Consider the following 17,494-nt stretch of genomic DNA (forward strand, 5'->3'; position numbering starts at 1 on the left):
TGAGTGTTCAAGAAGCTTCACAATAAGAGATTGTCCATCGGACACTTCAGAATACAATGTGACATGAGGTGGATTAAAACTACTGAGACCATCTAGATAAGTGAGACTTATCTGCTTTGTATCTCACCTACCTTGCACTGTCAGTAGACACCATGCAAAGCTGTCCACATTAGACGTGAAACTTAAAAAAGGTTGGATTGTTTAGGCCATCGGTCACATGAAATTTTTACATGAATGACTGACTCCCAACATACAAATATTGGGCTAAAACAAGTTTGTCCATGGAGTTTTTGGCTGGTGAGCAGCTGTTCTTTGGATTGACCAATGAGTAGTGATGTTTTTAACTTGGATGTCAACTTTTTGTTGGTTCACCATTGGTCACAGTCATTCTTGAGTGTCTTAGACCGACTTTTATCCACTAGTTATCTACTTGATATATTCTTGGGTCATCCATGACCCAGAAGGCTTTCCTGTCTTTGATAAGACATGAATCCAATTCTGGACAACTGTATTTAGATTAACAAAGGCTGAGAGGACGTTCCCTTTTGCTTGACCCCAACCAGAACATGAAGGCCTCATGGACTGCGCCCAATAATGTAAAATGCTTGCTTTACTTTAGCAACAATACCTTCTCTCAGGGAGTGTCCATGTTTTACCCAAGATGGAAAACGATGTATTTATTAAACTTTTTATTTTTTAGGTAACACTCCATAAGTTGACATTGCGTTAACCAAGTACCTTCATCTAAAAACTATCAGTACTAGTGTAGATGGATGGCATGAACCCTCACTTTCCAAAGTGATGAGGATACGTCCGTTTACACCTTACTAACCTCATCCACAACACTGTGTAACAAGGGTTGTTTGGCACGGATCGGGGTGGACCCTTGTCCTTCTGTAATGATAATACTGAGGGTGGTAATGGCCTCTCCGACTTTTTGCTTCTCCTGTTAGATTTTCTTGTCTGTCTCCATTTATGGCATTAGAGAATGAAACGTCTGTTTGTAACATGGAAGAATTATGACAAAATCAGCGGAGATTCTCAGATTGTTCTCCGCCATATAGAATGGCTTACAGTTACTCTCATTTGCCAAAATCTCTTAACACCAGGCTGCAAGGGTGGCCAAAGATACAAGACTACCATCATACGGACCACCTTCAAGCTTGTGTGTTGCAATGCCATGAACTACAGTGTCACAGGACTCGGCCCATGGTTGGGCCCCTTATTAGGTGTGATTGTGGCTCCATGGGTTTCTTGTACTTATAAAATAGAATTTAGTTTTATTTCTATGTATCAATTCTGTATCCTGACTACTAACATTGTAACTTAAAGGAATACGCCACTGCAGTGGTACAGTACGCATACTGGAGAGTCTGAGGGGGCAGCGTAGGACGCTTTTGTCTCCCACCACTCCACCAGGCCGTCTCCGTTTTGCCTGCCGTGTTTCTTTAGGAATTTTGGTCATACAGAGAGGAAACTAGTGACTGCTTCAGATCACAAGGTTGCATCACTATTGAATAAGAGAGAGAGCACAAGTTATTTTTTTCTGTAAAAATTTCCCTTGGTATAACTTCTGTGAATGTCCTCAGGACTACTCCGCCATTGACTATGTACCCAGCATATGTACAGTCCAGCATCTTAATACAGTTCATGTTCCTTTTCTCTTTTCTTTGTATTCCAGTTATGTTTGCTGAAAGTTTTTACACTTTTCCTACTGACACGTGAATACACAAATAACACACAAAACGAAAACTATTATCTTAGTGCCACCTTTTGGAAGTTAGTTCCCCAACGATGTGTGCCTTGCTTTCAAGAGGCCTAGTATCTCAGTATTAAAGGGGCTCTATCACTAGATTTTCGTGTTTTTATACCTTTAAAAAGGCTACTCAGGTGCTAATCGTTTGTAGAAAGACCCCCCCCCTGCGTTTTTGTTAATTACTGTGGAAATCGATATGCAAATAAGCTCCAGGGTGCAAGGTATGCGTTCCGTGCACCTCATTGCGTCATACGTTCTGGACGCCCACCGCTGCCTCCAAGCCCTCCTCCTCCTGCTTATTCACCGCCTCCATCATCAGCGGTTTCTATTCAAATCACGTGTGCGTGCAATAGCACTCCCTCCGGTGCTCTACTGTGCATGCTCCAGTGCCATTTTCCTGTAGAGAACAAGTGCTGGAGCATGCGCAGTAACACGCCAGAGGGAGCGCTACTGCGCGCGGGTGTGACTTCAATAGAAACCGCCGACACTGGAGGCAGTGAATAAGCAGGAGGATGAGGAGCGCTTGGAGGCAGTGGTGGGCGTCCAGAATGTATGACGCAAGGGGGTGCACGAAACGCCCACTATGCACGGTGGAGCCGATTTGCATATCGATTTCCATGCTAATTAACAAAAAACGGCGGGGGGGTCTTTCTACAAACTATTAGCAGCACCTGAATAGCCTTTTTAAAGGCTATTCAGGCATATCTTTAGCTAAAAACACGAAAATCTAGTGACAGAGCCCCTTTAAACCAGAACATATCCTCCTGAAGCAATAGAGACCCATCCACACACAGCTGTTTTTGGGTCATGGCCTCACCAGGATAAAGCAGGGTAATGATTTAGCTAGGTGATAGAACATAAATGTGGGTCAGGAGATGTACTATGCCTCCTTTAAAGAGGTCCCTTTCTTCAAGTGTGTAGTGTCACAGTACTCCTCCTGATCTACATATATGGCCTCTTACCTAACCAATCGGTACCCTACTATGCAATGATGAAGGGCGAAGATGTTAAAACAGCTGTCTGCAGATGGGTCTTACCTCTGCAAGAGAATTGATTTAATCCCAGGTCCATCTGACTAGGTTTCTTGAAAGCCAGACACTGACCAACCAAAACAGTGTAAGAGAAGAATAATGAACTAGATTACAATGATGCTGGATTTTACATTTGCTGGATCTCTTTATGATAAAGTAGTCGTGTTCCCCCCCCCCCCCTACACAAACTTAAAAGCTACAGTCCTGAATATGTAATATGGCCTATAGCCAAGTAACATATACTGTAGTATGATAATGAAGTGTACAGTCTTCACTGCCAATGGAACTGAAGGAAGCGGTAGTATAAAACCTGTTCCCTCTGTCAAGGAAATATAACTTTTCAACAAGCTTTGCATAAATCAATAATACATTGTGTGTGTGTATAATATATTAATCTGAGATAACATTCTTATTGTTATGAGACTTATATAGCTTTCTTCTCTGCAGATTCCGTCTCTAATTTCAGTTCACTTTGAGTAGGTGAGTGGACACTAGCCGATATATTGTCTCCCATAGACTGCATACAGAAAGCTTCAGCATTATCATTTAAGATATTAGAGAAGCACTGACTTGTATCGATGTGAATAAAGCACTTGGGCTGAGACAGAAACTTGCCCTTTAGCTGTGCCACTTCTCTGTCACTAGGTTTCTGCTCACTTGTTCCCTGTCCCCTTTTCCTAGATTTCCATTGTGGGTTATGATATGACACATCTCTGCCCTTCACTCTGTTTTGCCCCAGCAGATGAGTGCAGAAAGGGGCATTTTTCTCTGATAAGATATATTACAATATTTCTTATATTTGCTTGCACTAATGGTTTACGCAAAGATTGTTGAAAAGTTAGTGGCCATTGAATAATGGTACTACATTGGTACATGCACCCTACAAAGGGAATATAGAGACAGTTCTACATGACGGTATTACCTGTACAGGATGCAGTGGTCAGGGGAGAACTGCAATCACACAGTCGTCAGCCAAAACCAGAAGTGGACCCTGTACAGAGAAACAGTATAATAAGTTTTGTTCATCTTTTGTGTTTTGGACCCACTTCTGGTTTTGGCTTACAAACACGGATGGAAAATACTTACCAAATACTGACTGTGTGAAAATGGTCTTAAAGTAGTGGATGCGTCATTTCTTTTCAGTGTATTGTTGCTTCCCAATTCACTTTCATGGACTGTACAATCCAAGCAAAAATTCTGAAATAAGAAAATTGCATAAAGCATTGGATTATCAGTACATTGTACTTTTCTAATGTTCCACTGATCCGGAATTAAAGCCTGTATTATTCACTATAGCGAAAAATTCACTTCTGCTGGTTGTCTTGACAGGTCGGGCATTTGGTACAAGGACTTCCTATAAGTCACATCAGGGTTCTGTTGCACTTGAAGAAACCACAAGCTTCTGTTCTGGGCGCCATGTCATGTGTGCATCAGATTGGGCCATATGGTCATGCCGCACTGTCCAAGGGGCACCTTATTTGTGATTGGGATGTGAAATCCTGACATATCATTAATATTAAAGAATAAGGTTTCAGAGGATTTTTTCTGTTACCTTTATATCTACGGGAAAGCCGACGGCGTTTCCGTAGATATAATTAACATACTGTGATTTCGAAAACCGCTGGTTTTGGAAATCGCAGCGTGTTCGCGCTGCGGATTTTAAAGCAAAGTGGGCATGGGATTCACATGAATCCCATCCACTTTGCGGTTACTGTATAACGCCACGTTTCTGGCTGTGGCCCCAGGTAGGTTAAAACCACATGGAATCCCATCCACACAATGCAAAAAAATATGTGCAGTGGACACTCTGATTTCCAAAACCGTCTTGGTTTTGGAAATTGCAGAATGTCAATTATACCTACAAAAACTCTGGCGGTTTCCCTATAGATATCAGAAACAGAAAGTCTGCAGACTTTGTGAAAAGCGCTACAGGAAAAACTGTGATGCGTTGCCACCACGGTTTATCCTGCAGCGCGCTGCATAAAGCCTTAGGGTCTTTGCCAATGACCAAGTACCATCTATGGGAAATGGGCCGCGTACATACTTTGTATAAAGAGAACACTTTCTGTGCAGGTATTCTGGCAATTCAGCTCTGAAGCAACCAGATCTGTGAATGCAGCTATGGACTATAATACAGGTTGTGACTCAGAACCAAAAAGTAATGTATTTGCAAAATATCGAGTTATTGTATGGATTAAAGAAAATACACAGCATAGGTCCAGGCCTATCAGTTCCCGACTATATATTTCCCATGCTGCAGTGGATTAATAGATGAATCCCCAGCTAGAACTCATAGGAGGGGGATTCCATTTGGGGGACCGTGTGCTCTTGTTGGGTATGTCGACAGGGATTGTCTATATGAAACCCCTCTGGATTCTGTATGTAAATTTGTTTTAAAATAGCAGCTTCCAAATAAAATAGCAATAAGTGCGGTTGTATCGGTACAAGATGTGTCGCCTGTGCACCCTATACATTGTGACATAAAACCCTGTGCTCGATCCATCATCTTTGTTTGTTCCATGAACTGCATCCTTTTTTTTGTTAGCTACTGAAAATTTGGTGGTTTCCACTGTCAATAATAATAAAAAATGATCTCCTCACATGATATGTAGTCCGAGTCTTGTCTTATATGATGGAAATCCCCAATGTTCTGTGAACAGTATATAGAACTGTATATAAGAGAGGGGGGCAGGATGACCATGAGGGTTGGCAGAAATATTGCAGAGTATGGATCACAATAGTATGAGGTACAGTTCTGATTTAGGCTCAGGCCCCAATGCAAACTTTTACCAGGGCCCCCTCACTACAGTAATCTTGATGGTGACGGTTACGGGTGCCACAATGGTATCTCTTGATAGGGAAAATACTATAGTACCCACAACTGCAGTTCTGAATACATTGAGTGAGTAGCGCCCACCATGGACATGGAAACAATACTGGGAGTTGCATGTTCTGGTAAATATTTGATCTGTAGAGTCCTAACAGTCTAAGAGATCTATAAGATCAATGGTGGTTCAACCCCCAGCGCCCCTGCTGATCAACCCTTTCATGATACTGTTGTACTTTTGCAAGCGCTGTGACCCCTTCACTATTTACATTGCACAGGATCTGTTTTATAGTGACCGCGCAATGTTATTACTGCCTGTAATAATATCACGTCAGCTATAAAACAGATGGCGTGTGATGTGCATAGTGAAGAGGCCCCCCACAGTATATGCTCCACAGTGACCCCTCGCATGGAAGACTATACGCTCCACAGTGGCCCGCCACACAGTATAATATGCTTCCAATTTTCCCCCTTGAGCCACTTCAAGCACACCTCATAAAATTCGATGAATATTCATGAGGTTTGGTGCTATCATTATACCCTGAGGTCGCCTCAGACCCCAGAGTATAATAGTCAGCGGTCCAGGGGAGGTGATGGAGAAAAATACTCTTCTGCTCACCTTATCTCACCTCTCCTCTGCATCCCCTTTGGTTTTCTTTTGCCTGCGACTGTGGTCATGCACCCAAGAGGTCACTGCTGGGGTCTGTGATTGACTTCATTATGCCAGTGTGTCCCATTGGTATGAGAGACCTCAGTCACAGGATGAAGAAGTCCTAAAGAGGATGCTTGGGATCTTTAAAAGCCCAGGAGAGGTGAGTATAAGTATCCAGTGTCTCCAAAAATAAGCCCTAGTTACAGTCAGCGCCTCCAGAGCTAGGTTATTGTCACGGAGATGGAGAATAGGTATACCGTAGCTCCCAACCATCCTGGACAAGTGATCCACTAGAGCAAAATCTACTCACCCATTCCTGAATCTGCCTCCTGGGGCCTACCTCCCAGACGGTACTATGTTGTCAGCTTGGCTACCTACAAGACCAGATGTCAGGTGCCACCTCCTCCTTGGTGTAAAAGAGAAGATAGAGGGCACCGGGCCACTGCCACACACAGTGTTTGGAGAGAGGGAGAGAGTGCCGGTACATTTGTGAATGTAAGTTAGGATTACTAACCATAACCAAAAAAAAATTAAAAATAAAGGAGACTGGAACTAAGAATGTACGACTTTTATTATTTGCCACACGCAGCAGTTTCACAACTGTACATTTCAGAACTATGCTCACATCTTAAGGAATTTACAAATACAAAAACAGAGCGAATAAAGCGACAAAATATCTAATAAGATAATTAAAATAAGATAAATAGAAACCTATTTACAGAAGGAAAACTACGACAAATGTACAAACCACTGCGAAGTCGCACTGCTCGAAAAATCGACAACGGACATACGGAACACAAAGCGGTAAACAAAAAGGGCCTACATAGAGCACTATAGCAAAAACAGAATAAGAAAGTAGACTACAGGAACGAAAGGCACAGAGTCAGTGGGAATAATAGAGATAGGGTTATAGAATATGCAGCAAAGATCCCTTTAATTCAGCATCTGATAATCCAGAAAGATTAAGGAGGTGACAAAACCAATTTGAATATTCCTTGTAAAGATATAGCAGCAGATTTTAGGTTAACAATTTCTATTGAGCTTCCAGGTTTCATAGGGTCACATTTTACCCAATGGGCTTCTTGGTGATTCAAGTTTAGTCCAAACAGAGGTGATATTGATCTGTGGTCATATTACAGATAGGTGATCATCTGATGTCATGACACAGATTAGGTCCGATTCATATTGGATTAAAGGAATTTTTATAATTTAATACAAATTTAAAAACTTTATAAAAAATGAACAGGTCAAATGGGCATTATGGACCCGTGGGCATCTCCTTCGTGGATATGCAGTAGTCATTTCCTTCCTACCACTATTAGGCTGCTTTCATACTAGTATATGGGTTGTCTACCCTCACCGCGGTGGATATGGATTTTTTTTTTTTCCTTTGGTGGGATGGTGTCCCAATTCTAGCAATTTATGAGGTTCAGATAAAATATCACTGGAATGAATGCAGCCTAAAGGGCCCCAATTTATACAATCTAGACACCGGTGGTCCTCAACCAACTGCTATCACAACTTGAATGATGGTAGAGTCCTGCGGCACAAGTTGGAGGGCACCGATACAGATATATACTTGTGAACACCCTTTAGTAACAATGTACAAAAAAAACCCATCTTGGGTTGAATTAATAAAAATAGATTTTCTGTCCCTTTATAAGTTAGACATTCAAGTGCTATAAAGAAAACGGTATGTGATTTCCCGCAAATTTCCGGGTCTCCATGTACACATTCGTGGTGCGGCAGCCGTTGATAGAAGGGACATCTCCAATAGTGACGTTCTATCAGGATATTGCTTACATTGCAGTTCTCTAATATATTAGTTAAAGTGTCTCGAATTCCTGGAAATGGGTTTTTGCCATCATACGACGTGAGGGCATATTAATAGGATGCCATCGCTTTATCATTGGTAGGTGTTCAACCGATGGGACCCCAACGAACCTTGGAAGAGACTCGGCACTGGGGTAGCACTGTGTCTCCTAGCCACCTGACTTCTGTATAACAAGATGGCCAAGGCCCAGGTCCCTGGGGTATAGGACTATGAAAACCTTAAGAGGCAATCCGCAGATTATAATTTACAGTATGGTCTCTGTATAAAACCAAAGCACCAGACTGTTACAATCTACTGAAACAGACAAGACTACACAATAAATAAGGATTGTTAGAAGAAATGTGCCTCCCACTAAGAAAAGTCAAGAAATCTTATGGCTTTTATATAGGACCAAAAAAAAAAAAAAGTTGAAAAAAAAAGTTGAAAAAAAAAATTCTCTATATACATTTTGTTAGTTATATTTACACTCACCGGCCACTTTATTAGGTACACCATGCTAGTAACGGGTTGGACCCCCTTTTGCCTTCAGAACTGCCTCAATTCTTCGTGGCATAGATACAACAAGGTGCTGGAAGCATTCCTCAGAGATTTTGGTCCATATTGACATGATGGCATCACACAGTTGCCGCAGATTTGTCGGCTGCACATCCATGATGCGAATCTCCCGTTCCACCACATCCCAAAGATGCTCTATTGGATTGAGATCTGGTGACTGTGGAGGCCATTGGAGTACAGTGAACTCATTGTCATGTTCAAGAAACCAGTCTGAGATGATTCCAGCTTTATGACATGGCGCATTATCCTGCTGAAAGTAGCCATCAGATGTTGGGTACATTGTGGTCATAAAGGGATGGACATGGTCAGCAACAATACTCAGGTAGGCTTTGGCGTTGCAACGATGCTCAATTGGTACCAAGGGGCCCAAAGAGTGCCAAGAAAATATTCCCCACACCATGACACCACCACCACCAGCCTGAACCGTTGATACAAGGCAGGATGGATCCATGCTTTCATGTTGTTGACGCCAAATTCTGACCCTACCATCCGAATGTCGCAGCAGAAATCGAGACTCATCAGACCAGGCAACGTTTTTCCAATCTTCAATTGTCCAATTTCGATGAGCTTGTGCAAATTGTAGCCTCAGTTTCCTGTTCTTAGCTGAAAGGAGTGGCACCCGGTGTGGTCTTCTGCTGCTGTAGCCCATCTGCCTCAAAGTTCGACGTACTGTGCGTTCAGAGATGCTCTTCTGGCTACCTTGGTTGTAACGGGTGGCTATTTGAGTCACTGTTGCCTTTCTATCAGCTCGAACCAGTCTGGCCATTCTCCTCTGACCTCTGGCATCAACAACGCATTTCCGCCCACAGAACTGCCGCTCACTGGATGTTTTTTCTTTTTCGGACCATTCTCTGTAAACCCTAGAGATGGTTGTGCGTGAAAATCCCAGTAGATCAGCAGTTTCTGAAATACTCAGACCAGCCCTTCTGGCACCAACAACCATGCCACGTTCAAAGGCACTCAAATCACCTTTCTTCCCCATACTGATGCTCGGTTTGAACTGCAGGAGATTGTCTTGACCATGTCTACATGCCTAAATGCACTGAGTTGCCGCCATGTGATTGGCTGATTAGAAATTTAGAAATTAAGTGTTAACGAGCAGTTGGACAGGTGTACCTAATAAAGTGGCCGGTGAGTGTACATATGTCCAGGAAAGCGACAGAACTAGAAACTTCCAGCATCGGATTATCACTGAAAACAACTCATATTCTGTCCACGACATTTAGGCAAGGCCTAACAGTGTGAACATGTACCCCAAGTAACAGGTCATTACTAGTATGGAATAATAAGAACACTATACAAGGGTTAGGTCACAATATATGGCTAGCTCTTCCCTGTACCCAATTGGACATTGTATTATCATGTGTATTGGCCAAGTGTCGTTCCAAAGATCTTGGACCAGAGTAGAATTTACAATGTGGTCATCCCACCGTGTTATAACAGCCATTTGATGGCTCATTCTCCGTAAGTGTCCTCCAAATGGTAGACATTAGGAGAAATAAGGATCGAAATCAATGGGCGCCGGTCAGGAGTGTTTTCCGGCACCCGGAAAAAGAAGCGAGATGCTCATTCTTCAGGCCGTTTCACCTCGTGATTTGTCCGGAAGACACTCCCTCCTCCGGACTAGGCCCATTCACTGGGCCTAACCTGGAGCGGAGTGCGGGGGTGGATGGTGGTGCAGTGCACCGGCTTTCAGTCGCGGCTATCCGGCTTTTGGACCAGAACCTGAGGCGTCCTCCGCCTCAAAGAACCCCGTCTGAACTAACCCTTAGAAGACTAACCGCTGTCAGAAACAAGGTCAGGTCCAAAGTTAGCAGAGGCACAAAGGGTTTTGTAAAACCCCTAAAAAATAACCAAAGCCCAAGCTCTATCGCCACTCTCTAGAATTCATCGTCCAGGATCTAGAAATTCTTAAGTATAATCCATATAAAATAAGCTTGGTTAAAAATTACAAGGGGTTATATAATATGTACATTTTTTTTCTATAAAGGTCTCCATGATCCTCGGCCACTCTTGTATCCACCATGTCGGAGACCCATTGGTTTCTACTTCCTGGTCCTTCTTAAACAGGAAATACGGCTCCGTCACTGGCTAAGCTGGGTTACTGCGGCCTCCAGTGATAAGCTGAATATACCTTTCCTGTGGGTCTCGATGGACCTAGAAGACGAGACCAGTGGTGGACGGAAGCAGCAAAGGAGGGTCAGTGGATTTTTAACCTATTCTGAGCTTTTGGTAAAAATGTTGACTTGTCGGACAAGTTATCCCAGAAGATCTTTGAGTTTGGGTTATGTGTAGAAGAACCGAGGTATAAACACCTATACAAATGAGAGGCTTTCCTTACAGAGGACATTGGCTCAAAACCACTAGTAAACTGTATTGTATGACATTTTGGATACACATCCATAGAATTTCCACTCCTGTTCTGTCCAACCGAGTTACAGAGTGAGCATTTCACCAAATAAAAATCAATTGCAAGACCATCTACAGAAGATTAGGAGTTTCTTGAAGAGGAGACGACCTCAGTGTCTTCAAGAGGAGAACATTTTTTTATCTCATAAGGGTCCAAGTGTTGAGTTTAGATTGCGGACACGTTACGTATCACAGTACTAGGCACGGTGGAAAGATTCCATGAGAGATTTTCTAACAAGACGCAGACTGAAGCGTTTCAGGTACAATGGTGTTGCCCGTGAGAATGTAATAAATTAAACGTTGCAATAAACTGTATGTCGCTCTTTGACTCATCAGTGAAGTAGGCCCAATAACATCTTCTTAACCAATCCACATTTATGTACATAATCTCAGGAGAAATATCCAAACCTCTGGCCAGCTGACTGTTTTCAGAATAGACTCGCCATAAATCTGTTAATACTTCAAGTTTTAGCCAAAACAGCCAACCAGACCGGAATATACTTGGCATAAAGAATGCCATAACGTCTAATGTAATGTGTCCGTTTTGTATCTTCAACATGTGACAAATAGTGGAGAATAATAATAATTAAATAAATGTAGGTTTGATAAAATTAGACATCAGCCTGGGAGACAGAAGAGACTGATGGCAGTACGGTTTGGATGAGATCTTGAGGAGGAAGGCTTATGGTCCTAGATCAAATCGCCACAACCCGACCCAGGTTACGAGGACACTCGCTTCCTCATCTCTTCCAAGTACCAAGGCTGGTCTCACAAATGGATCAGACCACTATTCTGTTACGTTTAATGCTTGAGGTTAGGAAAAGTGTAACATAAGCCCAGACTGTCATGGGGAAAGACAATAGGGTTGCCGAGAACCGTGACCTGCCACCTTTCCATAGTCAATGATCTATCCTAACCTATAGGGACCGTCACCTCACCAATGGACCAGCCACTAAAATGGTCAGCTCACGTTGTAATGCTTGAAGTAAAAAAAAAAAGCCAATGTAGGTCCAAACGGCCATGGGGAAGGGGATTTGGACCACCTAAAGCAGAGACCTCCCCCCTTCTATCTCAGCAGGCCCCATAACAGTGATTTAGGCCGTCTCAGTGGTTCCCTCTAACCCGCAGATTTTACATCACAACCAACCAAGTTAGCATTGAACATGGCCAGCTGGGCTCCAAACCCAAAAGGTTAATACATTATATTTGATAGGGTTTAGCGTACAATATAAAAACTGAGAAGACTGGAATATTGGAAGAGATCTCCCTTTTAAGTGCCCTGCACTACAAGAATAATAATAGAAAAAAAAAAATAGATAAAAAAAGGTTAAAAACAATAAGTTAAGTTTTCTTCAAGGTATAAAATGAACACAATTTGTGCTATTTTGGCTGTAAACGCGTTTCTCTGCACGAATCATCGGCAGGAAACTCCATGTCGAAATTAATAATATCGCCCAATTCTCATTGTAAAGCCCCCGTTCAGTGACCTCCTGCCCCCGTGAACAATTTAATATTCTCTTTCCAATACCCACAACTGGATTCGATATTTCCACCCATGACCAAATTCAAAAACAATAGGCTAAAATGTAAGGACCCGCCGCTGCGGCGTTACAGGATTCATGATTTTCTTTAGGACACGTAGCATGATATAACCGCGGCGGGCCTCTTCTTTCAAAGCAAGATCCATAAATTGTGTTGTAAGACAATAGCAGCAATGGTAGACAAGCAGCGCTCTGGTTTCACCACTTGGAGGTGCTGCCACTTTTTCGGTATTGTATGCTTTGTGCAGGTTACAAGCTTTGGGTGAAGTCCTATTTGACCGATTATTTTAGTACCATTCAGGCTTCAGGCTTCGGGCTTTAGACTTTGTTAGCAGCTTCTGGGTCATCCAGAAAAGCTTGTTTTTCATTATTCAAGACATTGGTCCTTTTGTAATCTCCATTATTAGTTTCTGGTGTGGAGCCAAGAGCTTCATTACTGTGCCATATGCCGTAACCGAAGTATATGACGAAACCTGCAGAGAGACAGTAGGAAGAGCTGTTACTTAGGCCATTGGTCGCTTTCTTCCGAAAACAGCGCCACACCTGTTCACGTTTGGTTTTAAAGCTTAACCCCATTCACATGAGCTGAGCTGCAGTACCAGATACAACCTACAGATAGATGTGGCACTGTCTGTGGAACAAGGACACCTTGTTTTGGTTTTTTTAATCCCTTTTAGAAAATTGGGTGTTTCCCCAGAATGCACCAAGAATGTATGACTTGCACTCTTGAGGACAAAACAGTGTTCACATGGAGGAATTTGCCACGGATTTCGTCCCTGAATCCAGGACAGATTTCTCCTGGAGTTCGTGGCTCGAAACTCTCTGCGGCAAGACCGCAGCTGAAAAACAGCGATGGAAATTGTAGAGGAAATCCCCTTCATTTTCCATTGTGTGGCACTCTTTTAGTGGGAGGAAAATTGGAATTTAGGGTAATTTTGATACCGCAGCTCATGGGTCAGATTATGATATAAGCTGACCCTATGCAGGTGTAATACAATGATATTAAATAGTATTATTACAATGACAGGCCAAAATTTGGAAGAATAAGGATTTGTGCTAGCTGTCAGGACGAGCAGACGTGCTAGATAGAAGCTCTGCTAACTACAAACTTACTCCATCACCATCTACCCGATCCAAGCCACTAAACTCAAGACCTGTGCTCCAAGGGACATCCCCCAACCCTACAGCTACTTTTGGGGCGACTTCAGGCACCTCCGAACAGAGCCTGCTGTCTTTGAATCTCCGGCCTACCTGTCCGGATTGAAGCCTTCCGCCATCTTGATTCCGGCTGCTGCACACACACGGAGAGTCCTCTCGCAGCACCTCTCCTCCACTGCACTGCCTTGCTGTTCCGTTCTCTTGTCCAGTGACAGGGGGACAGTGGGCCTTCTACAGACTGCACTGCTTCACTGGGACATCATCCTCAGAGAGGGAATCCTGCGGAGAGGCCTGCTGGAAGTGTCAGCCTGAAGGCTCTGACCTGCATCTGACCCCAGCCTGCTGAAGCGCTCAGGTCAGGTCGGTAACACACGGGGAGAGACACAGACGCACCACCATCCTCCCAGGCTGCATAGTATACTAACAAGGCTCTGCTACATAAACGTCACCTGCAGCAGACACCAGGAGCCACTGCAGCTACAGCCTAAGGGGGGAGGGGAACCTGGATGTACGGACTGATACTTCTCCACTCAGGACAACAGTAAACTTGCTATACTAGAGGGCCATAGCTGAAGGTCTGAGAACCCTTGCTCTGTCTGCACTATTGATGTGAGCCTCCCTCCCCCTCCCTTTACATCTGGCACACATAGACAGTGTCCCTTGGGACTAACTGACAACACTTCCACTGGTGAAGGGGTTAATGCAGTGTGTAAGGGAACTCTTCTGCTCTCTGAACCCCTTGCTCTACCTGCTGCCTGGCCTCCCTGCATTGCCTGAAGTGGAGACACCTCACCCCCCCCTGCTGTTTTGGCTCCCATCCTGACACTTTCTGCTGGGACATTCTGCTAACTCTGAGTACTCCCTACTGTTTTTTGGACTTTCTTACCCTCTTCAGAGACCTTTCTAGCAGGGAAATTTTTTTTTTTTTTTTTTTGTTGTCGTGCACTGCAGTGGTGTGAAGGGAGTGCTGAGCCCCTACTCCACCATCAGGGGGGGCTCCTCACCTTCCTCCACTTGCTGTGTGTTCCACGTTCTGCAGTATATCCCCACGGAACTAGCACTTCTCCCATTGCTCCTTTTGCACCTCATGGGTACCAGGTTTGATTATGGAACTGTGTGACCGCCTCATGTAAGGCCTGGTGATACTGCGAGTGTACCTTCCTTACCTTCTATGGTCGCTTCTCATTGTGATATGTCCAGAAGACTTCCTAACACCTCTACTGCTCCTTCCCGCACGCCGAGTCGCTCTCTTACTCACTCACCGTCAATCTCTACCTTCCTGTCCCGATCTGGAACCTCGGCTACTGGGTCTGGCACTGATGACATGGCTCCTCCATCTCCTCCGCTTCGCCAATCGCAGCCACCTCCTTCACTGTCTGCCACCCTCCCTGGACATGACGTGCAATCCATGGATTCGGCCTCCCTGCCCTGCTCGGCAGCCCATATTGCCTCTGCGGACTTTCAGCTACTTCGGGACCTTATTCAAGCTCTGCCCACTAAACAGGACCTGGATGCTGTAGTTTCCCGAATGGAACAATCCCAGGCACAGGCCCTCGGTGCGATCCAGTCTGATGTGTCTCAACTTACTACTAGGGCTGACGCTACTGATCAAACACTGTCCTCTTTGGAACAACGCCTGTCTGCAGTGGAGAGCAATCAAACCCACTCTGAGGCCCGCCTTCAACAAATTGCCTTGCTCCTGGATGACCAGGAGAACCGGGGTCGCAGAAATAATATTCGATTACGAGGAGTGCCAGAAAAAGGCCCTCAGGATGATCTGATCAGCCGTATTAATACCATTTTCAATATGGCGACTCAACGCCCGCTGGATGCTACCTTCATGATGGACCGTGTGCATAGAGTCCAACGTTCTGGCCCGCTTGACCCTGCTAATCCTAGAGACGTTCTGTGTAGACTACATTACTTCACGGACAAGGAACACATCCTGAGGTGTGCCTGGGATATGGGATCGGTGCCTTTTGAGAATGCCTCTGTCAAGCTCTACCCAGACGTCTCATCCCGCACATTGGCTATGCGCCGTGCCCTTCAGCCGGTGTTGACTCTGATTAAGGACTGTGGAGGTTCCTATAGGTGGGGTCATCCCTTCCATTTGATTGTTCGTGTTGGCTCGTCTTCGATTGTTGTCCGTTCCCCGGCGGACTTGCCTGATTTGTTTGCCTCCCTGGATGTGCGCCCTGTCTCAGTCCCGAACTGGCTTGCTCTGGATTCCTCCCGCCCTACTATACCCAGGCGCGGCCGCGGTTCCAGGCGTTCTTCTTCGGCTGCTTCCAGAGAGAGACCTCGGCGAAACTCATCTCCACGACGTCTTCCAATACCGGATCCGCCTGGGTCTCCGCTCCGCCAACCAGATCTCTCAGCTCAGCTTCCCATTGAAGCATGAGCCCTCATGCCGCCGGTCTTTGATCTGCCCACAGGACAGTGTTAATATCCTTTTATGTTGAGTGGTCTTGGACTTGTTTCGCGGTTGGTGGACATTTTCACTATGTTTATTTTGTTTTGTGACTACTCTGTTCCTCTTGATCCTGTTCCTGCTGGGCTTTATAGATGGCCCTTGTTGTTGGTATTGCTGTGTTTTTATACAATGTTGTTGGTATTGCTGTGTTTTTATACAATGTTGTTATTTGGACCTTAGAGTCAGTTTGTAGCCCTGTGCTTCCTATCCCTTTACACTTTGTTGGGGGTGGGGGCATAGGGTCTTCCTTACCAGGTACACTCGTGGTGCTTGCGGGCCCACTTCTCCCCCCATCTTTTCTTACTCCCCCACTCCTTCCTGTCTGTTGTTGTGTCTACTCTTGGTTTCTTTTTCCCTTTCCTTTCTCCCCCCCCCCCCCCCTCATTCTTTACTGCTCTCCTTCCTCTACTCTGTTACTTTTCTCTCTTTTTTTTTTTTTTTTCCCCTCCCCTTTACCCTCTTCAATTCTTCGCCCTCTCCCCTTCCTCCCCCCCCCCTTTTTTTTTTTTCTTTTCTCTCTCTGCTCCTAGGGTGTGAGCTGGGAAAGCCCGTCTCCCTCCATGCCTCCGCTTGATCGCCTTTCCTCCATCGCCGTGGGCTCCCTCAATGTGAGAGGCCTTCATAGTCCAGAGAAGCGCTCCGTACTCTTCAATCTGCTCAAAGGTAAGCGCCTTCATGTTGTGTTTTTGCAGGAAACTCACCATTGCTCTACCAAGCCATACAAGTTGACTAATGCTTGGTTTCCTCATGCATATCATAGCTCTTCTCCTGACCCGAAATCCAGAGGGACTAGTATCTTGATTTCTCGCTCCCTGCCTTGGGAACATTTGGAGACTCGCACTGATTCTGAGGGGAGACTTGTTATGGTCAAGGGTCGTATCTCCTCTCAGCTTTTTACTTTTGCCTCTTTGTATTTGCCTAACTCGGGACAGGGTCGTGCCCTTAGTTCTTACTTAGGGCTGTTGGACGGCTTTGTGGAGGGCTTCCTGGTGGCGGGGGGTGATCTTAATCTGGTCCTAGACCCTTCATTGGACTCTTCTGCTGGCGTCTCTTCTCACCCTTACTCGCTCATCAGGAGGATTAAGAGGGACCTTCATTCCCACCAACTTGTGGACTCCTGGAGGTTACTCCACCCATTGGATAGGGATTACTCCTATTACTCTCCGGTCCATCACCGATACTCTCGTATCGACTACCTCTTTATCCGTCACCAACATCTCCACTCTTTGTTGGCTGCGGAAGTCGATAACATTACCTT

General features: G+C 44.7%; 1 protein-coding gene across 4 annotated transcripts in view; it reads right to left on the reverse strand.

The window, feature by feature from the left end:
• Positions 1-464: 464 nt before the first annotated feature.
• SLC7A1 (solute carrier family 7 member 1) overlaps positions 465-17,494 on the reverse strand; it is a 40,919-nt gene continuing 23,889 nt past the window's right edge. Inside the window, exons 12-14 of one of the 4 annotated variants that reach the window (XR_012715112.1) lie at positions 3,874-3,984; positions 3,710-3,778; positions 465-1,510 (exon numbers count right to left, since the gene is read on the reverse strand). Coding sequence is in view for 2 of the 4 variants with exons in the window: in XM_075265983.1 (XP_075122084.1) it covers positions 12,924-13,078 (155 nt within the window). In the remaining 2 variants the exon portion in view is untranslated. Of the gene's footprint in view, positions 1,511-3,709; positions 3,779-3,826; positions 3,985-9,447; positions 13,079-17,494 lie in introns of those variants that run through there. The other 3 variants (XR_012715113.1, XM_075265984.1, XM_075265983.1) reach the window with 3 other exon arrangements.

This window comes from Leptodactylus fuscus, chromosome 2, assembly GCF_031893055.1.
Source record: "Leptodactylus fuscus isolate aLepFus1 chromosome 2, aLepFus1.hap2, whole genome shotgun sequence".
In the NCBI taxonomy this organism is placed as follows: domain Eukaryota; kingdom Metazoa; phylum Chordata; class Amphibia; order Anura; family Leptodactylidae; genus Leptodactylus; species Leptodactylus fuscus.